Source organism: Ischnura elegans, chromosome 5 (genome assembly GCF_921293095.1).
Source record: "Ischnura elegans chromosome 5, ioIscEleg1.1, whole genome shotgun sequence".
Classification (NCBI taxonomy): domain Eukaryota; kingdom Metazoa; phylum Arthropoda; class Insecta; order Odonata; family Coenagrionidae; genus Ischnura; species Ischnura elegans.
In genome coordinates this window covers 58461409-58489357 of record NC_060250.1, presented here as the reverse complement: position 1 = coordinate 58489357, position 27949 = coordinate 58461409, and the positions used below count along the sequence as shown (strand labels likewise).

The window sequence follows — 27949 nt, the reverse complement described above, 5'->3', positions numbered from 1 at the left end:
AAATATTTCTTCCCCTGGTTTTGAACCCCCCCCCCCGCCGAACGAAATTCCTGGCTAACCCGCTAGTTGTAATTACGGGAAGTCACGAAATAAGCGATCGAAAAAGGGAAGTTGGGATCGACCGAGCGATTGAGAAAATGATGGGTCGAGCGAGCACTCTTTTTGTCCCTGAAAACCTATCGCAGGAGCTATCATTCTGAGGGATGATAAAAAATGATGGTGTGATTCAGGCTTGCGATAGCCCCAGCAGGAAATGGGTGTCATGAAGTGGGCAAACTTGATCAATATTTATAGTACTTACTCTAATAATATAATATATTTTAAGTGTAAGTGCTCGTAGAATTTAGCGGAGAGATGGAGTCGATTGCCCAGAGAATTCTGAAAGAATGATATAGGAATCAGCAGAAAAAAGAAAGAACATTTTTTAAAAATCAGGATTTATTAAGTCTTCGAGGGATATTAGAACCCTCCATGATTTTTGTGGTTGTGTGCTACAAGTTACAGCAGAGTTGGTTGATTTCGGCTATTTAAATTGCTCTTTATCAAGATGAGGCGTAGGTAATTTTGCGTTAAGTATTAACTTGAAGTGTTATGTGATTAATCAATGCTTTATGGTAAAAATAGTGATTGCATCTTGTACGTTAATCGATTCAATAAATACGGGTCGGCGTTAGTTTGAGGATTGATATTGCATTAAGTGCAACTAAGAAATCGTGTTGTCCAAGCAGGTCTCTGGTGATGTCCTTGTGTACTTCAAACCTTTATGTCATTTCTGCTTTTTAACCTGAAAACGCCTATTATTCTTATTAATTAATAATTTCTTCTTTAAAAGGAGACGCCATTTCTCATTTTCTATTTCAAAATAATCCTGTCCAGAATTTGTTTCCACTTCTACTTGAAGATTTCATCAACCTCTAATGGAGGGAAATGCAAATTCCTCGTCGTAATTTTATATGGATCATTTTTTTACGTCTTCATGCGTTAAATCATATTATTTAATCTAAATGCATATCATATTCTTATTTTACTCTGATTTTTCTCTGCCGTGCTCCTTCCATTACATGTCGTCATGCTTCTGAGGTAGGTATGCTTTTTCTTTCATTATTTATTCTCGTATTCTCATCTCTTTGTATCACCCCACTATTCCCCATGGCAGTACCTGAAATACCTCGTAAATACTTTTCTGCTCCCTATAGCATGCTATTGCTAGACTTTATTGTTACATTTTATGCTCCCTTTTTTTATATACTATATTTACTGACTATTTACATCAGTAGAGGATAGCGAAGGGGTACTAATTGTAGTTGCTCAGTAACTTTTGCAGAACATATTACCATATTATATGTAACCGTAGCAGCTGTAAGGTAGATATTCTATGTATATCGGACATTTTATTATTTTTTTTACGTATTCCATACTTCTTTCACATTTATTCTTCGGTAGCTTAGAAAGCTCCAAAACTTTTTCCTCATTTTTGGTTGAAATGAAGTGGAAGCCATTCAAGGTTTCATCGATTAGGGAAAATGTCTTGGCTGACACAAATGTCGTGTCATATGACGCTGCAATTTATTTCAAGCAATACAATATATTTTCAAGGTTCATTACCGCAAATTAGATTCCTATCCTAAGAAATCGCCATATTATGGTGATAGAGCTTCTGGTGATTAAATTTAGTTCACTAAAACATGAAAATGAAATAGCGGTAAGCATGGCTTTAATACTTACCATTAAATTTTTTAACTGCCTTTTTAGTCGTTCTCATGCTATCCAGTTTTTTAAATTACAAATACTAATCATGCGAGTTCTAAACAGGTTGAAAAGTTGTAAAATTTAGTATACTTTTTCTCTTATACTTCAGTTTTTAATTTATTTGTCATTTTTTTTACCATCGATTACCAATTTGGGCAAAGGAAAATCCAAGATTTTGGTCAAAATCCAAGATTTTTTTAGAGTCTAGAGTCTAGGAGTTTTTTAGAGCACATCTACCCCCCCTGGACTCTTAAAAAATGATAAGTTTTTTAACACGGTTATCATTTCGTTCGTTTTGGGTATTACGGAGACTCATTCATTCAAGACTTGAACCCAAGTCAAGAAAACAGATTTGCCGGTCACTGTTCATTCGCTAGTGAGCGCTCAAAAAAAAAATCATCGGGAAAGTGGGAAAAGGGCTCGAAAACTATCATTATTTTACATGTAACTAATTAATTTTTATTAATAACTTTCGTATTGAAATAAAGAGAATATTTCGTAGAGTAATTCTCTTATGTTGTTTTTACTCTCAAATAAGGAAAGATCGTTTGCTGTCAGACTCTTGTGCCCCACCCAAAAAAATCCTCGTTACGCACTTGACTACCAATAGAGAACACAGTGGAGTTATTTTGCGGAATTAAAATAATCTGAAACATAAAAAAATGCTAGAAAATTGAGTAAATAAATATGAGACAAGGAATTTCGAGTATTTTTTCCGCTTATCAATCGAGTTTACCGCAAATTGGAAAATATTCCCTAAAGTCATGAGGTCAATCCAGGCTTCCAGGTTACAAAGGGATTTACCTCAGCTCATCTGGCGCATAATTGAAGCTGTAATTCTAAAGCCCTCGCGATCTCCACTCTTTGTGTACATCCTTTGAGGCTAAATTTGCGTACTCATTGAGAATTTGAGCGCGCTGAATGTGAAATGACTTGCAGTGAACATTAGCCAGCAAATGATGTGTATTCTTATCCCTTGATCGCCGCTTAACATTGATTAAGCGGGGTAAACACAATTCGTGAGTGAGAATTTGACCTCTGATTATACATCATTCGCTCTCTCCGCTGTGTGTCCAGTTAAAATAGGGAGCTATTAACGATAGCTCTCCGATATCGACATTCCGGTTTGCGTTTCTCCCAGGTATTAGTGCCAAAAATATCTATAAATGAGGTTAATTAATAATCGAGTGAATGTTGAAAAGCGATTCGTTGAATATATGTGGGATAGTTTCTCTATCCTCAAGACTAACAGGCTTTTAATGTGATGTAGAAGACATTAAGAGAAGAATATTTTACCATTAGAACCTGGTTCTTTGGACTCTTGGTTCAAAACTTCAGTACATAGAATAAAAAATCTGTCCCATCTATCATAATCTATCCAAAAATGCAAACTTTATAAATTAAAAAGAATAATAAATTAATGCATATTTAAAACATTCGGGTACAGAACTCAAGTCAAAAGGGTGTAGGTAAAAAATATCATAAAAAATATTTTATGCAAATTTTAAAAATTCAGGTATAAATATTCTATCCATGGTGGTTGGTAGGCCGGGGTATCAAAAGCCTACATAACTCGTCACCTATATCGAATTGACCTGCACCCAAAGATAAACATTATCTATGCTCTGCATCTACTTGCCGTAAAACAAAGCTTTATTACTAAAAATTGATAGCTAGCGTAACATATTAATTTGCGTGACTTTGATGTCAGGTATGAGCCCAATTAACCTTTAAAATTATTATTCGGTAAGAAGCAGATGTTGGGCGATACTTTGTTCCAACTATATGTTATGGTCTCTTTAATATGATAAAAAGTTATATTTTTCGGAAAGAAATGTGGTTTTGAGTTGTTTTCTGAACTCTAAGTAAATTATAGTGAGCAAAATAACAATTAAGCTTATAATAATCTGACTGAAATTAGTATTTCCTAAAATTTAATGCGATAAAAACGTTACCTTATCGTGTTGCTTTTTCTATTTTGTTAATATTTTTGCCGATTTTGCCATTCAAGTATGCATTGAGGAATATTAACGATCCCTTTCTATCTCAGAGTTAAGATTTAAATGCGATTGAAAAGATTATTCGTTCTAATTATTCGTAGTCAATACGTTTTTTATTAAATTTGTAGCGTAACTCATACCGAATCGTCAACAGTGCTAAATTGAATATTTTATCTTAAATTTTCCATCGGTGGTAGCTAAATTTATTTGGACAGGTTTCCAGAATCTGCAATTATTGTGAGCATTTTTCATAGGACTGTACGAAATAACTACGTTAATTAATAAATCATTGGATAATAATATACTTCCCTTATTGCTTAGTGTAACTTATACTAGATTGAATGTGAATGTTACGTTGAAACGTTCAATCCAGTTGTAAAATGTAATTTAACTTTGATTCTGACCATAGTAAATTATTGAAAAGAACTGCGCCATCAAAATTCCGGTATGGTTACTGCCCCTTAAATTCTGCTCTGGGCGCTGAAACCATGGACAGTTTGAAAGTGTTGGAAATAGTTGAGCGTATAAACTGTCCATAATTTTTATTTTGAAACGGACTTGAATTGTTCGTAAAATATATTTGCGCGATTCGTGGTACGTCAAAAAGTCAATGTGAATTTCCATAACAAAAAAGCATCCGAATAAAATTTGAATTTGTGCTCGCTCATAAAAATCCTCTTGAATGAAACATTTCTTCCACAGCTGAAGACTTCAGAGTCGCAGTTCTCGGTGACGCCGGGCGATTTGGACGATGTGACATCCCAGTCGCCGTTGATCGGCGCCTCGGGTAAGGGCCACTCGAACCACAAGGGCGTCGGGACGTCCAAGTCGGCCAACGGAAGCGTCATCACGATGACGCTGCAGAACAACCACCTCATCGTGGAGACGGAGGAACTGGCGGTGGGTGGTCACCGTCCAAACTGCCTCCCCCATAACCCCCCGTCCTCGCTTAACGCTTTCACGCCAGACGAGCATCCGAAACATGTCCTTGAACCCTTTCTTTCGTTGCACGTGCGTTGTTGAGCAGAAAATGTCTTGCGTCACTGAAAAGCGCTAGGCATAGCTTTCTTCCTAGCGAATCTTCTACGGTTTCGAGCGAGTCACGGCGAAGATCCTCATGGCTAACAGCGAAACGAAAGCATTGGTGATTAAAAATAGACATAAGGGTGTACGCCGCATGGTATATAGGATTCTTCCCCGTCGTTACGGAATCCCCTGCTGGTTACTTCTTCAGGGGAACGATGGACTTCTTCACCATTCCTTTGACGAATGACTATTAGTTGGTCACGAAAAATCATGGCAAAATCCGATATACCACTTGCCATTCAACCGTATGTAACTATTTAATCATCATGGGACGCGAAAGATGTAATCAAGAAGGTATTGATGTCAACTCTACGTTTTATACACATTGGTTTTCCGAAAAATCTCCCTCACTTCTATTTTACGCTTCCCTTCTGGTATTAATTATTTAATCCAAATGTATAAAATCCAAGGTACGAGTTGCTAGTTTGAAAAGCTGGGTTAGAGCGGAGAATTTATAGCACGTAGTAGCATCTTTACGAAGGACGTTTGGGTAAAGGTAACAAAATAGTAGGTATACCATTTGGAATCCCTCTTTTGGGCCCAGTAAAACTGTTATTGGCGTCCTCTACGCAAGCATTCTACTATAATGTCACGTGTAATTACATGGTGGACTAATAGGGAGATGAGAACTTCAAAGTAGCGGACTGGACTGGCGTGAGGGCAAGGAGGTATATAAATATCTGGAGGGGGCACCACTGGTTTCCAGCGTGGAGCGAAGTGTGGCCAGAATGGGGGTGCTTGGGTAAAACAAGCCACGCTCACTTTGACCAAAAATTGACAATCCCATAAGGGTCAATGCTTACTAGCTGGTGAAATTTTTTGGTCATAACTCGTTAATATATTAAAATAAACTATGGAACGCACAACTTAAATATTTTTTTCTCACTTCATTGGTAGGCTTCGCAAGGTTATGACTCAAGCATCTTTTTCCAGGGAAAAAATATCAACAATCACTACGGTTACGTTTTACAACCAGCTCAGGTGAAAATAAAATTTTACGCGAGTAAACTAGTCATTTACCTGCACTTATACTGGTATTGAATTTTATTATAGCCGACGGAAATCTAAAAATTACAGTAATAAAGTATATTTTCAAGGGTATCCTCACCAATAAAGTGGCTAGCAGACACGGAAGTTTATACATTAATAGAAGTATTGCGAATGATGGGAAAAATCCGATGACTATCACCGGAAAATATCAATGATTATGGTAGCATTTTTCACTTAATGTAGTTCATTTTCAGAACAAAATATTAGTCACCTCAAAATATCAGTCGGAGACGGAGTCCAAAAGTTGTCAAACAAAGATGGCGAAATTTTGACCACGCTAAAACCTCGGAAACGGCGCCTCCAGAAATGTACAACCTCCTTGCGTGAGAGTGCAATAACTTTTCCAACAGATTTGCGGATTTAAAATACAATGTTGAAAAAGTCAAAACTGCCGAGAGCGCGACTGGTAATTTACGAACCCTTTACATAGCGCCCCACCAGTTGCGCCTCCGCCGTTCCGGCGAGAAAATAAGAGAAAGCTGCCTTGCTTCTTTATTGTTTCATCAACATGTGGTTAGCTTTCGCGCCGTAGTACCTTGGATCGTCTCCAAAATATCCTTTGAGCGCGAGTTTTTGGTTTCCCCTACAAAGGCGCTTTTGGATATGAAGAGTCGGAACTAGCAGCACGAGACGGCCTCTACGGAAAGAGCTTTTGTTTGTCTCCGAGGGTTTCATCCAATGAACGGATTATTTCGTCTGAGCCTCAATGGAATCTTTTGTGTTGACTGTGGACTGGGAGTCACGATGGGATCTTCTTCTTGTTGACTTAACAAGATAATTCGTTTAGTTTTATCATAGGAGAAAGGAGAAAATGTACTGCTCTTCGCTAGGTGCTTGAGCATTAGGTGAGGCGTACATTTTTAGCACGTGCCTGGAAATTAATTGAGAGTTAAAAATACTATATAGGAAAAAATATTAAGAAGATATTACGAAGAGAAAGCTTGAGGTTAGGATTTACCGTTCTACATATTCTGATCATTCATAGTTTGAAGCACAATCTCCAAGTTAAAATCATCAGTGGCGCAGCGAGGGGGGGTTTTGAGGGATAAACCCCCCCACCCCCAGAGCTCACAGAAACTTTTAAGTTAAATCTATTTTACTTTATTGGATTAATATTGCTTATATAATAGTGTGAGGATTAATAAAATATCGCTCAGAAGGCCGTGAAAATCACCATTTTGAACCATTAATCTTCTTTTTTTTCCGGCGGAAGGCCTCCGTACCTCCCGCTTACCCTGGCGGGTATGCAATACCCCAAAGCCACCAGTATTAGTTGCGCCTGAAACCCCCCCTTGCCTTAATTCCTGGCTGCGCCCCTGGTAATCATTACAAAGGCGCTTAGGATATGAAAGGTAGGAACTATCAGTAAATTACAATCTCAATTTATCATTTGGCAATCATATTCTGGCTGCTTTCACTCTGTACGTTAACTTCGGTTATCTCAACGTGCTGTGGATGATTACCAGCCAATAATATTCGAGAGAGATTGAAGACATCTGTATTAATATCCTGATTATTTGTTTGATAGTTGTAAAAGCTGTTATAGTCTAGTATTGTGAGGAGCTTTCACTAGTCATAGAAAGTAATAATGTAGCAATAGTGGTAGTTTTGCTTTGCTTTGCATGCTCTAGGATAGTTTAATCGCTGTCTTGATGAAAAAAAAAACCTTTCACTTGACACTACATTTTTGGGTAGTGTATTCGATCTCAATGTAAGTATATTTTTTGCACAATATTTGCTTAAATCCGGTTTTTCTCTATTGATTTTACAATTTTGATATTATTTGACCTGAAGTGGCGAGACATTAAATAATTATGGTATTCGGTACAATTTATCATTTGAAACACGGTGAATGCTTCCATTTTATGTGTTCATGTCCGTTGCAACTGATGCTTTCATTGTCGGTATTTTTTGTGGCCTAATCCATGTTCATGTTTCTGAAATATCGTGGGTATAAAGAGAATACCCATCTCTGATGGCACTGCAAAAGGTCAAAGATTGCCAAGGTAAGCGGTATCATTCAGAGGACGAAAACGAGATTACATTTTGATGGCACTCTTCTGAGTGAGAGGCAAGGTAAGGGTTTGACAGGAAATCTATAGCTCACTAAAGGACCTCTTCAAATCCACTGTTTTTCTCATTAAGTCCCAATCCCTATAAGAATTCGTCCGTCAGAATTTCGGAAAAAATGAATGTCACATGGTATTGCATGGGAATAAGGTGTTAAAATTCTGATATATGAGTGCAAAAACTTGTGCACAAATCAGTGTATAATTTTCCACGTGATCTCAATATGTTAGTGGCGTATAATTAATTACAAATATGAAAATGAATCTGGCAGAACCAGTGGTGAGAAAATACAGAGGAAAATTATCGTATTTTGATTACATTTCCTGAGCAAATATAATATGAAGAGGAGAATAAATTAGTGGCAATATGCTCCAGGGCCAAATCTAAAAACAAACAAAAACGTGGTGAGGTGATATAGTAGTCATAGATTATTATACGGAGATACTGAGCATACAAGGTCATGATGTTGTTTTATTGATTCACAAATTTGACGCTGGAGAATTAACCAATGAGTAATAATAATATTTACCTAAAATTAGCGACCTTTTTATCATAAAATTACGAGTGGTTAAATATAACAGTTGTGCATGCAGAATTTTGAAGCTGAATCCGTAACCTAAAAACTTTGCGAATCGAAGTCCAAGATGAAATTTAAAAAATTACGTTTTACTTTTAGGAATTTATCACTGAGTATTTATTTTATAACTGAAAGTGCCAAAATTCCACGGGAAAAATCAGTGAGCGCGTTGTGGACTTCAACCAGGATCCACGCAGCACTTTGAGAGATTTGAATACCGTGGTTGTTAAATATACCTATGCATCATGTAGATCGTATTAACATGACAGTACGGTTGCTTAAATGGCTTACATTCTTGGCATGACCGTAGTAGATTCGGGTTCTAGCCCTAACCAAGAAAATTTATTTTTATAATGGAGTCCGCGAAAATTGAGATAGGAATAATGTATTATCTCATCAGCTCTAACAAACATAGATTAGCGTATAGGCAACGTGATTATACTTGGTTTTGGAATTATAAGTATTTATTTTCCTGGTATATCGATCAAAGATAAAATTAAAGGCTTTGATATTCAATTTTCATTGGTCACGTTTAATGGAAACTCTTGATAAGTGAAGGTACATTTGCTGAAGAACCTCTTTCCTCTAATCATAAATGATGTGGGGATTATACAACTCCTGAATAAGGCGTTAATTCCTTCTTAGTGCTCTGACACTCTCCTTATTCTGCCTCGATTATGTGGGAACTGGTACTTTATGGGACGTCCATTAATTACGTGCAGGCGCACTGACTTACAAAAAATATTAGGGGTGCCCAAACCGGGGAAATTGCCCTCGGAAATTTTATAGTGGTAGTAGTATAGTAGTGAGTTTTAAGTTTTTTGAAGCATTTTAGAAGAGTCATATGATCAACATTAGAACCGTGATAACTCGAATCTCAATATCTGGACACTCCGGGGAAAATCGACAAGCCTGACGCATTTTTTCCTCACACCCATAACGAATTTTTGAGGGGGCTCGGGCCCCCTTAGGCCCCATGGATTCGGCGCCAGTGGCAAGTTTTAATGCATTGAAATCGGTCTTGCAATCAAAGTATTCGTGGACATTTGTCAGCAACATTTAATTTGTTAATATTTTAGAATTCCACGAGATTAAGCGTGGAGTAAGTATCTATAATTTTTCGCACTGCCAAATGCCGGGCATTAGAATGAGGGCAGATGGATTTTCCAGTGACCTTCAGATTTCCTGAAACGCCTTTGGGGCAGCGTACCCTTTGATTTCTGGGAACCCCGCTCGGTGCGAATGCGAAGTTCCGTGGCTAATGCGTCACGTTCCGTAAGTTAGGAAGTTGGGGGCGTTGAATGGAAAAAGAGCCGAATAAATGGGGAGGTGAGAATGTGGCTTGCAAAGGACCTCGAAATGGCAGGGGGTCGATGTGATGGGTGTGTGTGAGAGGTACCACTTTGTGACGCAAGCGCAAGGAGGGCGTCCCGTTGAGATTCCCATCATCCGGTGAAGAATGCAACTCTTAATGCCGCTTAAGTATCTCGGTTTTTCCCAGGCGTAGTCACTCTGCCGCTTTTCAAAGGAATAAATGACGTTGATTTCATGTAAAACTTCTCCCATTAAGTTTTAGATAAAAATATTTCAGTTTACTTTTTCTAGCCTAGTTATATTTAACTATTTTCAAACCAGTGTCATTGCTACTTATACCATGATAAGACTTCTCTGAGAACAACAGCGAGACACGTAAAACATCATGGGAACAGTGGGAAAGATTCAAAACTTGTCTCCTCCTGCTTCGTCTAATTTTCTTTTTCTTTCCAGGTACTGTGGTGACTCTTTCTTGTATTTGTATACGTCCATGTTTACATTGGCTCTTTCTCAGTAGGTTTTCGCAAGTTTTTCACGCCATCTTCTTGTGTGGGCGTTTTCCTGCAATGGTTTTTTCCAATAAGGACGAAAGTCAATATAGTTAGGTTTTTCCAACGTTTGATCACATCTTTTTACACTTGGTAAATGGTAACTTTGCTAACTTATAATTTTGTTTGTTGATTGAAAACCGTGCTTCTACGTCTCTTTTGCCATATTTGGCTGTATGTAACTCCAAGGGCAACTTGACAATGTATTTAGTTGCAATAATTTTATGTTTGACGAGGGGTATGGAAGATGGGACTTTCTAGTCCCAATCTCGCCCAATAAAGATGCATTGTTGTTATTATTATTATTAAAGTATACTGCCGATTAATGTAGGTTTCCATGCAGTTCTTGAGAAGAATTCTGGGAGCCTCCCCTTTATTCAAGCTCTTCTCTCTTCACTTAATAGTTAGGCCTACTCCCTTTCATTCTATCTAAAAATCCTAGTCTTCTCCTTCCTCTCCCTCGCTTACCCAACGTTCTACCCTCTAACACAGTTTTCTAGACGTTTTAAACTGGAGGATAATGTTGGCACTGAATTATATCCGGGTGATGAATTCGTTTTGAGAGCATCAGTAAATGTATTGTTAATTTTAAAAATGTTTCTTCAACAAATATGGCCAAGAATTTCATAATTAATATCCCTCTGCGTCAAAAATAGCATTAATCGAAGACAGTCGTGTTAAATTACATGACAACTGTTTTTGAATCAAGTTAAATCAATAAAAATCACTAAGCAGCTTTAAGGTTTAATCACTCAGCCGCTAGATTTTGGTTATCAAAGGAATAAATGCTGTTATTTCCTGCTAACTTCACTATACGTAAACCTCTCCATCCATAATAGAATTGCTTCGAATACAGCCATGGCAAATAATATGACAACTATTTTATCATTAAGCTCATTCAATCGAAAAACTGGCTTAATCTAAAAAAATCTTTTATTTTTAGGAATATTGTTCAATACGCCGAACCTAGTATAAATTATCGTTTTTGATGTGATTTAACGGCAGCTATTATTGGTATTAGACTGTGGTATTCGAATAAATATTTTGTATACCGTTCAAAATGGAAGTGTCAGTTTCTCTTGGGTTCCTCTGTGACATTTTTATATTTATTTCTTTAGTTATTTTTATGACTTGCCAGTACTCCAGTTATTTTTTGAATCGGCAATTATTTTTAAATAAATAAGTGTAGGGTTAAGTAAGTTAATAAGTAGAGGCATAAAAGCGTTTGAATTATTCGCACTTGATTCTGGGTTAACGAAGTGCTAGTAGAGTAGCCATAATTTACCCAGGTGTTGAGAGCATTGATATATATGGATAGTGTGTAACAGGATGCTGTGTTTGGCCACTATTATAATTTTTCAAAATCTGGTTTCCTTATCATCGATCATTTTTGTTTCTTCTCGCTTGTGCCTTTGGTGTTTACGTCTAACATCAATTTGAAATTTACCTCCAAACGTACTCCCCCGTTCACTCTCCTCGAGTTCAGCTCAGTTCGGTGAGCCCGCCAACCGTGGCGCTGCAGTTGCACGCCCTCGCGAGGCCGCCGCTGAACGAGACGCCACGCGGCCTCGCCTCGAACTACGTGCGCGGATGAAAGAAGGAGGGCGCGCCACTCTGCCGAAATAATCGGACGCTGCCTACACACAAGGGGGAGGAGGAGAAAGGAGTTCGAAGCGATTAGAAATTGCAACCGTGCGAAGATAAATCAATCGAGAATTTCCTGCTGTCGTTGAGGATGGACGGCTTAGGTTCGGAATTTTGGCCAGGGGGAGAGAGAGAGAAAGAGACCTGCCGGTTTGAAAACATCGAGATTGCCGGAAGCATTCTTATTTTTTTTCGTTTCGCGAGTCTGGAGGGAGGGGTTGAGTTATGAGGGGGTTTGAGGAGGAGGCTTTTTTGGGGGAGGGAGGTGGAGGGCCAGAAATGAAGACAGGGGAGGGGAGGAGGGAGTTAATTCGCCAACTGGTCCTTTTGGGGACGGGGGCATTTGAGGTCGTCCTCATCTCATGGCACGGAAGAGATGCGTTCGTCTTCGCACGTAAGAGGACGGAATGCGTTTCACGTGGTCAATGTCCACACTCGTCAGTGGCACTGCTTAATTTCTGACATATTAGGTTCCGGAACGCATACCAACTCTTGATATGATTCGTTGGTACTGGCGTGACATCATGAAATCGATTTGATGTAATGACATTCAACACAAACTTAATAATTCCACATATGTTTAATGCTGTACGACCTAGGTTTCGATGTGGTACGTCATCATCTAGTGATCACCATATGATGCCGTGCAACGCCGAAACCTAATTTTTTTCGCATTTCATTGTGGCATACCAACAGATTTTACTCTCATGATTTTTTAATATAAATTCCCATAAAACTTCCGATTTTTTTATTGTAATAAATGTTAAAATTTGGAATCATATTTAACCAAATATAAAAAACGCGATGAAATACTTTGAAACGACATAATTTTCCTTGATAGGTGTCTTGATAGCCGCCGTTCCGGACGAAATTAATCACTGGTCAGCAATGCCTGGGCTGCTAACTTCAAGGCGAATGTTACTTGCGTGGGTCGACAGCCACCTCCATTTCACAGTTAATTTTTGAGGAAACGAGGTTGGATAGAACCAGAGGCTTAACTATGAGGGGAAAGGAGATGCATCCCATCCCCAAAGCATCAGAGAAATAAAAAAGTTATTTAAAACTATTGTATAGTTTAGGCATATAATAACTACATCAGCTTAAAGATAAAATTTTAGTGCCAAAATGATGTAAAATGTATTTCCAGGCATGAGAGTTATCAAACATTTTCCCGGACCCTGTTTCCTGGGAGGCGGGTCACCACCCCAGACCATCTCATCCCCACAAAGCATATTCCTAGTAACGCCACTGGATAAAACTATAAATATATGCAAATATTGCGTGAGTCTAGGGTAGGAAAAACTTTCTCGGTTTTAATTTTTTTCTAAAGCCGTTAGAGATCGGCCTACTTTCATTGCTTGTCACCTGTGAAGTCCAGCATCTCTAGAGGGATCGTGTTTGACTAATGTGACAGTTGTCGAGGGCCGAGGTGACGTAGAGATAGGGTAGGAATTGAAGGGTCTCCAGTTCAAATTCCATCCATCGAACACTTCCATCTAAAATTCTCGCGGTGTTTTATTGAGTAATATAATGGAATTTTCCAACAGGTAATTTCGTTTAATTGTGCAATAAATGTTAGCAATTGTCAAATAAGCTGTTCTCTTTACTTCATATCATGCGTATAAAAGTGGTGGGGGCTGTTGCGTTTTGTAACCCCCACCCATTGGCTAAAAAGTCGCAGGAATTTGATTCAAAATATACAGTAACTATGAGAACTCGAGGCTCAGAAAACTTTTGAAACGTCGAGTGCATTTTTATTATTTTAAGATCCATTTTACGTCGAGGTATTCCATTCCCCAGGGTAATTCATAATCTCTCACAAGGTGGTGGTGGTAATCCTCTCTCAAAATTCACTAACTCTTGCTTTACTTTGTGGTATTCCATTATAAGTTTTCCTGGATATACACAATTACTCGTACCACTTATTTTACTTATACCACAAAATAAGTGGTATAAGTAATTGCGTATATCCAGGAAAACTTATTCCTCTCCCACTTATTACGCTTCTAACCACGCCTATGTCTTGCATAAGTTATACATTAATTTGTGGCAGTGGCGTAGCGGGAGGGGGTTTCGGGATAAACCCCCCCCCCCAAGACTCTAAAAATTTTAAAATTTTATCCGTTTTACATAATTGGATACATATTAGTTATAGAACAGTAAAAGGATTAATAACATGTCCCTCATAAAGCCATAAAACTAACCATTTTGAACCATTTGTCTTAAAGCTTTTTTGGGGGATTGCACCCGCACCTCCCGCATTCCATACCCTCCTGTAATAGTTGCTCCAAAGCCCCCCCTAGCCTTTATTCTTAGCTGCGCGCCTGATCTTTGGAAATATGAAAAATTATTAAATCAGGGCTGATGCAATCCTCCCCATCGTGGCTGAAAGAATATTTCTTCGTTGTGAGAGTTTATGAGTCAGTATTGGACCTAGCTTCACTTCTCTGATTTCGTGATACAATCATGCCAAATGACTAGGATCACCTTTTTTCCTCGCCCATAAAATCAACTTTCATGGTAAGGCAAGGAGAGTAAATTCATCGAAGTGCTCAAATTCCGATAAGGTGAACCAGATCATATTTTTTTAATTTATCCCTATTTCAAATAACTTTGCCATTTAATGTCTTACAATTCAAGACAAAGAGCATCACATTTCGGCCATTACTAAACAGTGGCGGATACATATGGTGGCGCTCCCCCCCCCCCGTTACGGTGCTACCCACATTGCCGAACGTTGCAGAACCACAATTGTAACTTTTCTATATCACAAGGTAACATTGCCTAATATATGCGTATAATCAGTTTCAATAAAACTTTCTTAAACTTTGCATGTAACTTGATTATTATTCATTATTATAAAAGTACTACAGGTAGCTCAGAATATCTTTTGCACCCTCACCTTGAGATTTTTCTGTATCCCTTACCGTTACTACCAATACTTCATTTATATTTTTCATTACAGTGAAACTATCATCCTTATCACTCGTTTTTTAAAAGTAATTTTTGCCATGAACATACTTCTGATGAATTTGTTTTGTCTTTATTCATTTGCAATGTCCTGATACGTGAAATGCGCGAAGTATAGTACATTACGCTTCTTCATTTTTCCCTCGTGCTTGAGTTTGATATCATTTGTTGCACTAGAGTTGTGCTCATATCTAATTCAGGTTTTTCACAATTGAATCAAGTCAAATCAAGTTTAAAAAATCATTGCTACCCCGATACTGAATTTGCTGAGAACAATTTGTTAAGTTTTAACACCACCATACAAATTTTCCCTCCGCTCGTCGCCAAACAAGACACCACGTTGTGCATGTGTCTAAGGGCCGGTTTTATAATGTCTGGTTAGCCTCAACTGGAACATGGTACAGCCAAAACCTTAGCTGCAGAATGTTAGTAAGTTAAAGTGAGTAAAAGTAGTTGAAAATAACAATAACTACTACAGTTAAACTCATGATCTCCAACGCAAGGATGATTAAACTACAGTTTTCATGCTCCGCAAAATTTTAACCAGGCATTGTAAAACTAAGACTGCTCCGAACGGAGGAGTGGTCTTCGCGGGCAAACTTAGAAAACTAAATTTGCTCGCCTGAGATGATTATTTTTTTCGCTCGACCCTCGGTAGCAGCGCGTGTCTAATTTATACACTCCATCCCGCCCTTTTTCGTCCCGTAAAACTGAAGATTCTTGGCCGCAGTTGGCTCCTTAGGGGAGATTGGGACGAGGATGAAAGACGTTCGCTGGCCGCTGCTGCGGAAGTCGTGGGCAGGTGTGATTTTCGACAAATCCCACCCTCTCCCTCCTTCCCTCTTCCGATGCCTCTTCAACTCCCTCTTCTTGCTCACTTCAACCACCCCCTTCCTCACTCCAAATTCTCTCCCCGATTACATCTCCCACCATACTGACTGTTAGTTAATCCATCCTTACCATCGAACTCCTTCACCATCCCCTGTTGAAACATTCGCACGCGTACCAATTACATTGAACGCACGTCAGGAAATTAATTAGGGGGGGGGGGTTCAAAACCGGGGGAACATTTTTTAAAAACGGGGTACAAATTAATTGTTTTAAAGAAAGAATACAAGAAAGGATTTTAAGCTAATTTTAACACGTAACCGAAAAAACTTAATTTGTTAAAGAAATATTTTGTAAATTCATGATTTTTCAATATTTTGTTTTCCTTTATGAAGGAAAAGATTGTTTTTTTTATATTTGGGGGGGGGGTTCGGACCCCCCCGAATGTGTTCTACGCACATGTTGTGTTACCCCATAATTTGAGACAAAAAGTAAATTGTTTTGCTCGGAGAATTGCAATTTTGAATTATTCCACTCGAATTTTTTAAGTGAATAATTCCAGGTTTTTTTTTTAGCTAAACGTGGCCCCAAGTAACTATTGTATTTGGCTTCAAATTCGGTGATGGCGGGGTAAATCGCTCGGCTCACCGTAAGTAATAGGTTCGAATCGCCAAAAGCGAAACCCACCGAAGGTCATGGGTCCCAATCCTGCCTGGATAGTTTGTCCCTATTCAGGGCATGGTTGTCTGTGACCGTCCTAAGTTGTTGCGAGTTATATTCCTTCACTTTGGAAGCCTTTAATGAATTTTTTTCGGGGCCATGAAGATAAATAAAATAAAATTACAGAATTAGCTTGCTTATGACTCAAAAATTAATTTTCAATTTAACAGGCTTAAGTCTTTCTTACATCAAAGTGAATATTATATCTGTTTCTGTCAAATTTACAATAGCAATGAAGAGCTGATTCAAATTAAATGAGGGTGAAAATGGATTGATAGTTAAGTACCATAGGGAACGCGTAAGTCAATTTTTCCGCGCGAAGCATTCATGGTTCTCTCCAACGATCACTGTCTCGATTATTTTCTTAGTGCATTCATTTTCAGTCAAATCATCGGTCCCCATAGCTTGAGTCGATGTACAAATTATTAAAGCATCTGAGATAGCTAAAAACTGAATCATTGCATAATGTTTTAGCCGGTTTGATCCCATGTAAAATAAATTGAAACGTTTAACAGAAATAATTAATGCGTAAAAAGCAATCGCTCTAAGTTTTCATCTGGTTCGCCTTTTGAAATTCGATGGTAAGAAACTTCTTTTAGACGTTAGTTTACCAGAAAATAACGCCGAATTCGCAAATAAAATATCCGTTTAGTGATGAGCTAGGCATAACTTCTTCAAATTTTGGCAGTAATCTTTTCTTTTACTCGCTAAATTTAAGGCAGCATAAACGTCTGATAAATACGCCTAAAAAAAGATTTTTACGAGACTGATTATTTCCGGGGAGCCGTGTATTCATAACTGATTCCTGAATTTTGTTTTCGTTATTATTTTTGCCGATATGGCATTATTTACTTCTTTTCTTTCTCTCATTCTGCCCTTGCATTGTTGCGTTCTTTATAGTATTTACTCCATCTGTCGCTGCCGCAATAATATAGTAATTGGTTTGGTCTTAATTTTGCAGACGAGCAGAAAATACCTAGGTGAGAAAATGACTTTCCTGAAATACTATTGAAATAATATTTGATGGAATTATTACATGGAAGTATAGTCATTAACTCCTCGATTGAAGGGAATTGAAGCGCGGACTTGGTGCTAAAAGTCTTTAGAATTCTGTCGAACGGCAGTTTTTTACCCGGACGTGTGACCCCGATAATTGTGAAAAAAATGGTTGATGTGACTTTTTCGTGGAGTAAAGTCCACCTGCTATACCCCATTACGCTCTCCGCACGTCCGATGCGATTAAAATGGATCTTAATACCCATCGATAATTCTTTAAGAGAGGCCTCGTCGCCAGCTCATTCCTTATCCTGAGAACACCCGACATGTTCCTCACTCCACCAAAAAATAAATTCCAATTTTGATGTTTAACCGCTTCTAATTTACCATCACCTGCTGTCGTTTTCATCCGTCATTTTAGCATCGATATTTTCGCCCTATATTCTATCATCGTAACTCTTTCGAGAAGTATTTGAAATGCGTCTGGATGACCTAAAAAAAAAGGACTCGGTGCGGTAGTTCAATCGCGATAATTTCATGCAATTTGCATCGTAATTGGCCAGATCGCATCTTGTGAAATTTTATGACCGGTAATTTGGTATTGTTGGTCGTATTGTTTTTGCGCCAGCCGTACATCCTTATATTTCGTGCGTCTTTTATTCGCTGGAAAATTGTACGGAATATGGGTTTGGGAATACTTGAGTGTTGGGAACCTATCCTTTAGCTTTGATATTGACACTAACAACCAAAATCATTTTGATCGTAAATTGTGGGTCTTATATCGTTAAATTTAGAAAAATACATTTTATATATTTATGTATGCCCTGTATAGTAGAAATTTGATAATATTTCTGCCTTCAAGTTAATGGTAAAGCTAAGGTTAATCGTTTAAGTAATTTATTCTAATATCCCGAGCCGTAGAATCGTAGAAAGTTGGTAGGTATCTTGCATGTATGACCTGCCAACAACCTTATAATGATGGCTTGTAGGGTACTATTCCAATTTTGAAGTGCTTAGTGTAAAGAGCCTATTCTAATAAATAGTGTTACACCGCCATAATATTGCTTACAGTCATTGTAAACATAAAAATAAAATTTAAACTTGATAAGAGGATTGCAATAAAATTACTGAAGGACTTACTCATAATTCATGATTGAGTTAGTGATTAAATATTTGCGTAATATAAATTTCGTTTTTTTGAAAACGAAAAAAAATTCGAAATACGGATGATTCGCGTTAGCAGCGGCACATTGAATAAACGAATAAAAATGTGTAAAAATTATAGGGAATAATATTCTGTAATGTGTTGGCTGTAATTATTGTTTTCAGAATATAGGTGATTGCTTTTTTTAAATTCCCAACTGAAGCTCATGGTATCATTACAGGGTACAGCCGAGTTATGCGCTAAAAAATATGCCAGAATGCCTACCGTAGAATAAAAGCATTAGCTTGAATAGTATATTTATCATACCCAATGTTGGATGTTTATTTTAGTTTCCCTTTTATTTAGTTACTATTTAGCATAGCTCTTACGTGTTTCAATTATGGGGTTATCTTCCGGATAAATAATAAGAAAAGACAGTTGCAAGAGCAGCGAAGTAGATACTTATTCCGAATAGACTCTAGAGGTATGCATGTCATATTCTCGCTCGAATGCGAGCTTGCCATAAAAAGCCAATTACGTTATTTCTCACCTGTTTCATTCTGGCGCTAATAGCACTCTAGATCGACGTTAATAAATTTGGCATCGTCGCGAAATTCTACGCGAGAGCTCACTATCCAAACCGATTGTAGGTCACGGGTTAGAGTGACCCGAACCTACTTCGGTTATATCGTTTTTTTTATATAAAAAATTTCTCTATTTTTCAAACTCGATCCACTTCCGTCACCAGTTCTATTGGCGAATTTCTGAGAAAAGTGTGCATTTTCGTGGTCCAGTTAAGTATGCTACTCTTATCCCTGGGCCATGTCCTGTAATTTTCTCACTCCGTCTTCAGAATTTTCTTTTCCATTTTTGCAACCTCTTCCGGTTTCACACCCCATTGAATGGATTTGCACTCCTCACTCCTCCAACCTCCCACCCTCTCCTCCCCGGCTCCGCATTCATAATTTTCGTTAATTGTGCCATTAGGCACCCGATTTCATTACCTGAGTGCTAATTTTATGACTCTGGAAATTACAGGGTGTACGACGGAAGATTTCAGGAAAAAAAGAGACCTCTATAGTTTTTTTTAAGTACCTTTTGGGGAAGAAAAACACGTTTTACGTTGAAGGTGGAACTTCGAAGATAGTTGAAGTGTTAGCCTAGGCTTATCGTGAATACAGAGCTTAGCTAGTATACACAAGTATTTTTACGGTCGGGTGCTAATAATCCTTGTGAATGTTGTCGTGTGGCATAATGATAACTCGAGTTGTATTTGCATTGATATTTATCGACAAACAATGGTAAAAATATCATAAATGTTTAATTGTTAAATTTTATAAATCGATGGATAAGTTCTCACAGCACGTATCTCAAAAATAGCAACTTTTCAGGAGAGCAAAAAAATTCAATAATTTTTTACAATTGTACGCTAAAATTAAAAACCAAACATTCATAAAACTAGAAAATAAGCATACACTTGCCAACAAATAGTTGTATTTTGCTTGAATTTTATTTTTTAATGTTACTACACTTTGTTTAAGATAAGTGTGTCAAGCTGGCCAAATTTTGAGATGGTGTTATTAGAACTTAGCCATCGAAATACTCATGTGTAAAGGCCAAATACAGCTGTTTGCGGTGGTGTGGCAATAAATAAAAATAAAAATATGAAATTTTACAGAGCTTAATTACAATTATTTTAACGGTGGGCTGTGAAGGGCCTGCGTGAATGTTATCATATTACAGAATTATAACTCTAGTTATACTTTAATATGATTTTTAGCGACAAAAATGGTAAATATATTGGACGTTTTTAGAATATAAAACACATAAAAAGTAAGGCCTGATGTTATTCTGATTATTCAAACTGGCCTCTCAGCCGAAATTTTTCTTTGATAATTTTTAATATTTTCATCACATTATTGAACATAAATCACTCTTTTGCTTTCAAATTAGTTAATTATACTCTGCAATCCATCCCATGTCTTTCCACTTAACACAATAGGGTGGTATCCTATTATTTTTTTATTGCCTAAATCGAAAGATTATTACTCCTGGAGTACGTATTTCACGCTTTTAGATTTTTATAAGACGATATCTATTTTTCGCGACTAAATTAAAAGTGAAAATTTTCAAGCGCGCGAAAACGCGACGCGTAAGTATGAATGCCGGGAAATCTCTCCGTGTGACGTATTTCTGGTTCCCGCTGCCGCCCTGTGAGGTGACCTTGAGGCGAGTTGAGCGCTGATACGACGCAGGCTGCTAGCGGGTAGCTGAGTACCCTGCTGGCTGGTAGCGCTTGGCTTAAATAAGGATTATTAATACCTTATCAGATGAAGAAAACTTTCCGACCTTAGCCAGTTTTAATAAGTGATTATTAAGACATGTTTCCCTGAGCTCTGCGCCTCATGCATGCATTGGTAACCTCAGACGACGTATAACTCCTATCCTCTCGTATAGAAACTAGGTCCCTGTGACGTCATGTGGAGTGGCATCGCATGGGCGCCAATCTGGCCCTTTTCAAATGAGGATAAAAATGGACCATTGCCATTCGTCTAAACCGGTATTTCTAAAACGAAATAATTTGTATATTATGAATACAGTAATGGTGGGTAACGATTCGCAATCAATGCCTTTCGTTTTCTTTGATGAAGGAAACTACCCTATTACGTACATATCAAAGTACTTCCAATGTTTTGTGTTTCATTTAGATAGTTTTTACATTAATTTTATTTTACTGCCGGTGCTGAAAGCAGAAGCATTTATACTGACTGGTGAGTTTAAGCGCAAAAAAGATTCTAGTTGAAAGCGTTAATAAACCGCTAAATTGTTCCGCCAATATTTAGTGCCTGCCGCCGTAGTCACTGGCTTCTTTAACTCACGTGTTTGAATTGCTTACATCTCTTTGATGCCGAATCTGGTCGCCAGCATGCACAGAAGGACTCTTAATTAATTCGTTAATCACCGCAAATTGATCTATGATAATTAGAACGGGCTCTGTATTGGACGGATATTCCGGTGTTTTCTGGTCGCTTCCTATGAACATCGCGTGAGGTTCTCATTACTTCCCGCCAAAATTCATCTGCTTAAGAGGCGGGATGAAAAATAAAGGTGAGCAAATATTAGCCCGTTAACATCCCTCCGCTTAATGCTGTCCCACTAACTAGAATACGGGCTACAGAACATTCCTCCTAAGTTCAATGCATAGTGAAACCTAAGGATGTACTCGCCTAAAAAAATCGGGCAAATTTCCATATTCGAAGCAACTTCGAGGGTCTTTTTTGATAGCAATTGGGTTGCCAACTATTTCCTGATTGTGAGTTTTTCACGGTACTAAGTTATGGTAGGATTAACTTTGCTCTTACTTATCTTCGAGTAGTGGCCTATTGTGATTATTTTTTAAAATATACACTGTCCTCTTATCCAATGTCAGTTTATAGTGCATTTAATTTCTGATAAAGCATCTACTCACAATTTATTAAATGCGCTTGGACATTAGCTGTGGTTATTTCAGTGATATAATTTAATTATTTTTCTTCTAAAAATCTTGTAGGGTAAAATATTTTGGGTAATTATATGCATCTGAGACTGATTAGGATTAGAACTTTTGAAAAAAGTGAGCTGACAGCGAGTGAAGCGTAAAATTTATTGTTTTAAGTGTAAAAAATGCACACCACTAATTATAACAACATAAGTAATGAAGACCAGAATTGATAGGGTCCTTTATACCATACCTATACTTCCATTTTTTCACTTAAATATCATATGAATTAGCTTCCACGCCAATGGTGTCAGTTTCTTGCTGACCCATGTCACCCATGTTGGGTCGGAGAAAAGGACATGAGTCCTTTTCTCCTACATGGGTCAGCAAGTCTTCTCATGACCCATGTTGGACACTGCTGCAATATAGTTTTTCTGCCGAAAACGCGACGGCTAAGTGTGAATGCTAGGAAAATCCGGTGTGACGTCATTCTGGTTTCGGCTGCCGCCGTGTGAGGCCACCTTGGTGCGAGGCAATGAGCGCCTCTACGATGCATGCTGCTAGCAGGTAGCGCTTGGCTTAAATAGGGATTATTAATACCTTATCAAATGAAGAATCCTTTCCGACCATAGGCAGCTTTAATAGGTGATTATTAAGACATGTTTCCCTGATCTCTGTGCCTCATGCATGCATTGGTAATCTCAGACGATGTAAAACTTCTATCTACTCGTATAGAAACCAGGTCCCTGTGACGCCACGTGGAGCGGCACCGCATGGGCGCCAATCTGGCCTTTTTCAAATGAGGTTAAAATAGGGAACTTGCATATATTTCAGATATAATCAATAGCCCCAGAATTATTTAAAAATATATGTTTGCATACCTCGGTGAAAGTTTTATTATTATTTTATGACGTGGTTTGCGATATTTAATGCATCAAAGATCACGAGAATTTTCAAATGCAAGTGAGAAGCGAAAACGCCCGATGATTGGCTAAGAGAAAAGTGACGTCATAGTTCAGTACGAGGCACGGCGGCACGGCCATAGTATAGGTTGCATACTTGAATAAATGCGACGGCGTGGTTATGATTAATTTATTGAAGTGCAGACGTATCGGAGTTGTTCATTGTGACTTCAGGGCTATTATTTGATCTATTTCTCCTCCATTGAAAGCGATAGATTGCGTGAAGATGAAGGCATATGGTTATTCTTAGGCTGATCCTAGCAAGCTTCCTGTTACTGATTCCATCATGATAACAGGGTATTTTAGTGAAACTGTAGACTTCGTCGGCTCGGAAAGTCGATGCCGAGAAATGGAAAGGTAGCTGATGTGCATCTGTAATGTTTTACAGTTCATAACAAAGTGAGACTTGCGTATAATATTGGCGAAAGCGTATACTCATGTGAAATGTGTATTCTTTTGGCAGTCCGGTAGAGTCTTATGATGAACTTATTTCCACCTCGATTAAGCTGTCGATGATACTTTCAACTTAAAAATACCTTGCCTGGAGGGCGACAGGAAGCTCTGAGGAAGCCAGACTATTAATGTTTCAATTTAGTAGCGATAATATAGACGAACTTCCAACACAATCTACCATCTTGTGATTAAAAACCCCGAAGCCACTTCCTATTCTGCAGAAAGAATCGGTCAATCGCCCTTCGATCAATATAATAAACACAACGTCTTCAGGTGTTAATAAGTTACTTTTGAAATGAAATACTTCCTAAATTAGCATTAAAATGTGCATGTTTTCCAAACAGAGTCTTTAATTCATTTTGGGAGCTTTTCTCACGATATATCAGAAACCTACTCTAAAGGCGAGCTCATCGTCATTGCGATCGGTGGTCACTTAAAAATTCCGTATCGGAAATCCTAGAGGGATGACCTTCGACGATGACCGTGATCACCTCCACTCTCACTATCACTGGAACCCGTGGTGAAAATATCATCCCAATCCAATTTCTATTTGGTTTTAACTGGGGAAAGAGCAACATAGAACTGCACATTCTTTGGGCAACTTTAGGTTTGACTTTCCCTCAAACACCCCATTTCCCCTGTGGTGCACATCAGGATCCTATCTTTATACGATGGCCCGACAACCTTTAAATGGATCCTTGGTTTATCCTGATAACCAACTAAATGGAAATTGCTGATCCACACGTCTTCCTCTATCTCCACAGTTTCCAAATCAAGGGCCGCGGAACATTCCTCTTGTGACTCAACTTTTTCTGAAAAGCAAGCAACGGCGTAGAATAAAATCAAAGAATGCTGCGATTAATTTTTTGTGACCACCTCTGGATTCCATTCTTTTTCCATCTACAACTTCCTTTATGTTTCGGGATAATGGGACTATGGGACAAGATAATGTTTAAATATTTTCATTAATTTATAACAAAATATAAGTTCTAAAAATACCCAAAAGTCATTTTATTAATCCGCACTAATGAGTGTAAATTAATGTGGAAGATGAATGCTGTAGACGTAGTAGTTTTCCCTAGGTTGAGTTGCAAAGTTCATGAAGTTGACAAAACGGCTAATTTTTCGGTGCGCGGAGTCATTTATTGCACTGGCCGTGTCTACATTTTTGAAATTTTTTGTAATAAAATAAATCAGAATTTAGGATAAAATTTCCTTTAAAATGACGAATAGTTCATTATCATAGCATGCAGTGAAGCCAGGATATAAATTTGCAAAGTACAGCGGCACATCATTTTGACGCCGAGAGTAGAGGAAAACGCTGTCTTCTTGGCTAGCACTCGAATGCATGAGGAATTGATGAGGATCAACGTTGCTCTATATTTTCATATTTCCTCCCTTGATTTTAAACATCATGGAATTTTCTATGTCCTTCCGTAACTGAAATTGAACAAGTGCCTTAATAATTTGAGTCCATCCGTAACGATCGAGAAACACGTCTATCTCGATTTTTGTTCGGAAGTTGAGTTTTTATTCTACGGCGGCCGAATTATCGAAAAATCTCAGTTTCAAGTTATTCAGTCAATGAAATATGGAAATATTATTTATATTAAAGTTATCTTCGCTCACATAGCACACGGGTTTATCATTCCGTTTATTAAACTCTTATTTTTCCGTAACGCTCATCCCGACAGACGGCATGCATCGAGGCTTTTCTTCTAATTTCCTCCGTGGGAATGCAGACGAAAAATTTTTCTGGGGTGTTATTGCAGAGAGGAACAATGCACCACTTGTAATTTTTCCTTATTTCACCCATGTTCTCCTTTAAACGCAACGTGGCTCTTCCAAACCTGCAGTTACTGGGCTTGGATCTTGGACTCGTACTGAACTATGACGTCACAGCCAAAGATTAGTGGGGGCGGTATTTTTTAGCCCGCGAAACTCGGGCGACTTTTGGGAGTCATTTTTTAGGGTATAACCTGAATTTTAAGCGGAAAAAAGTATATTGCGGTACTAAGTGTTTACTGTAGTATATCAGCATACTGTTTATAAAAAGTATGCAATTTCCCTATTGGCCATTAACGTTCGTCTAAACTGGGATATCTAAAACCAAATAACTTGTATATTATGAATACACTAATGGTGGGTGACGAACCACAATCTATGCCTTTCGTTTTCTTTGATGAAGGAAACTACCCTATTTACCCAAAGGGCACTGCATATTTAAGGTGGAGCAAAATTCCAATGCTTATTTTCTACATTGAAGTATGGAGAACAATTTTAAATCACGCCTAATCATATGCTAAGCTAAAAAATTGATAATTAGCGATTCGCAGGACATCATACTCCCTGAAATGCGCCTCTTGCACCGGTCACATTTCATGCCATGGCTACCAAGATGTGAAGACGTGTTTTTGGAGGACCTGAAAGGTGAAAGAACTCATTAAGTCACTTGCGGTAGGTAGGGACGTTGTCTGCAGCCAGTTATTACCTCACCATAAGATCGGAAACTGGCTCATTAACATGTTCAGGACACTAGAAAGATTCGGAGATGGGTCGGGAAACATTTCGCCGCGAATAAGAGTTCTGCATCAATAAGGCGTCTTTCAGGTCGTAATGAGTCCGCCCCACACGAATGGGTTTGGCCACTGGCTTGCGCCGACCATGCGTCGTGTGGGCGGGACACTTCTCATTTCCCGAGATGCTGTTTCGATTTTCGACCCCGGTAATTGCTTCGCAGCGGATGAAAAATTGAGGGACGAGAACATCAACAGAAAGAGTTTCACGACCGACCTCCAAGAGGAGTTCGAAGCCATTGGTGCTGACGCCTGTTTCAATAGTTAGAGGCGTCGGACGCTCGCAGTTTTACGCCATGATACGCGACGTGAAACTGACAATTTTCGAGCCAATAGTTTTTCATTTAGATCGTACTGTTAACGGGATATTTTGCATATTCCGGAAACAACAATCAAAAACTGAGATAAAAAATTGTGTAATCAATACTGCGGTTGATTAGGTTTTTTTCCAAAATAGTTGAATTTAGTTAGTATTGTTACCAACGTAGCTGTCATATTTTCTAACCAACGTTCCTCGATATAAACAGTTGCGAATTGGATCCGCGTGGCATTAAGGCCGCTATACACAACGAATGCGCATGATCATTCACCGTGTATAACGGAAAAATTTGCGAATGAACCTTCATGCGCACGATCATTTAGCGAAAATTAGAACATAACCTATTTTTCTCGCATGATCATGTTTTCTGTCAGATCATGCGGAATGATCACGTGATCATTCAGCATGATCTGACGAATATTTCTCGGGTTCTCAGCCAGGTTAATGCTTTTATATAAGCCGACGTTTCGGAGACGACTTGTCTCCCATCCTCAAGGCTGAGTTACTTTATGGAAGTCCAATTTCACACTGAACCGGATCGATCGTTTACCGAGGACAACAATGCGGCTCAGGTGTCGTCCGATTGGCTGTAGGTCTTTTGAAATACTTCACGTTTAACCCTTATTTATTTTAAGGTTTGAAACGTCGGCTTATATAAAAGCATTAACCTGGCTGAGAACCCGAGAAATATTCGTCAGAAGTATTCACCAGGAAAAATTAAAATCGTTTATTATTCAGCATGATCGTTCGCATGATCATTCACCGCGTATAGCGGCCTTTAGGAGGTCCTAGTAATGCCACTTCTGGAAAATTGAGGTGACTGATCATCAGCAGTAGGAAGGCCGCTTCACTAATCACCGGCCAAGTCGAAATCAGGTTTTCGCATTAAGCAAAATAGAAACGGTGAACTCGCATTTAAGTTGATTCGAGCGCGAGCTAGTTGGCCTCGGTCCCGCCGGTCTAGGCTTTTTGGGACTCGCTAACGGTTTTTTCGCCGATCCTCCGTGCCCTTGGATGCCCTCAGTGCATACGCCATGCTAGCGGAACGCGACACCATATTGGGGGCTCCTATCTGCTCAGTATTATCAGCCTCTCACTGGTCTATTAGGAAACCGTTATGTTTCGAGGCATGGGCGTACCCAGCAAGGGGCAGGGGGGGGGCAGTTGCAAAAATTGCAAAAGTCTTTAAGCAAAATCAGTACTGAATTGAAACGAAAGCATTCAACACATTTTCTTTAAACCCACAAAAATGATATGTATTTGTATAAGATATGTAACTAAAATAAAACTATTTTTTCAAGGAAATAATCTCATAAACTAATGTCACAACTTGGTTTTCTCCCCTCCCCCGAGACCATGGCTTCCCCTCCCCCCTAGTTATGATCCTGGGTACGCCCTTGTTTCGAGGGCTGTATTGATAATTTTATATTCTCGTAAATATTTTCACTTCTCACGTTACTCTCGT

At 38.5% G+C, this 27949-nt stretch overlaps 1 protein-coding gene across 1 annotated transcript in view; it reads left to right on the top strand.

Annotated features, from left to right (window-relative positions):
• The window catches only part of LOC124158937, a 346015-nt gene that overhangs the window by 262290 nt on the left and 55776 nt on the right, over positions 1-27949 (top strand). Inside the window, exon 5 of the mRNA XM_046534369.1 lies at positions 4452-4649. Coding sequence (XP_046390325.1) covers positions 4452-4649 — 198 coding nt within the window. The remainder of the gene's footprint in view (positions 1-4451; positions 4650-27949) is intronic.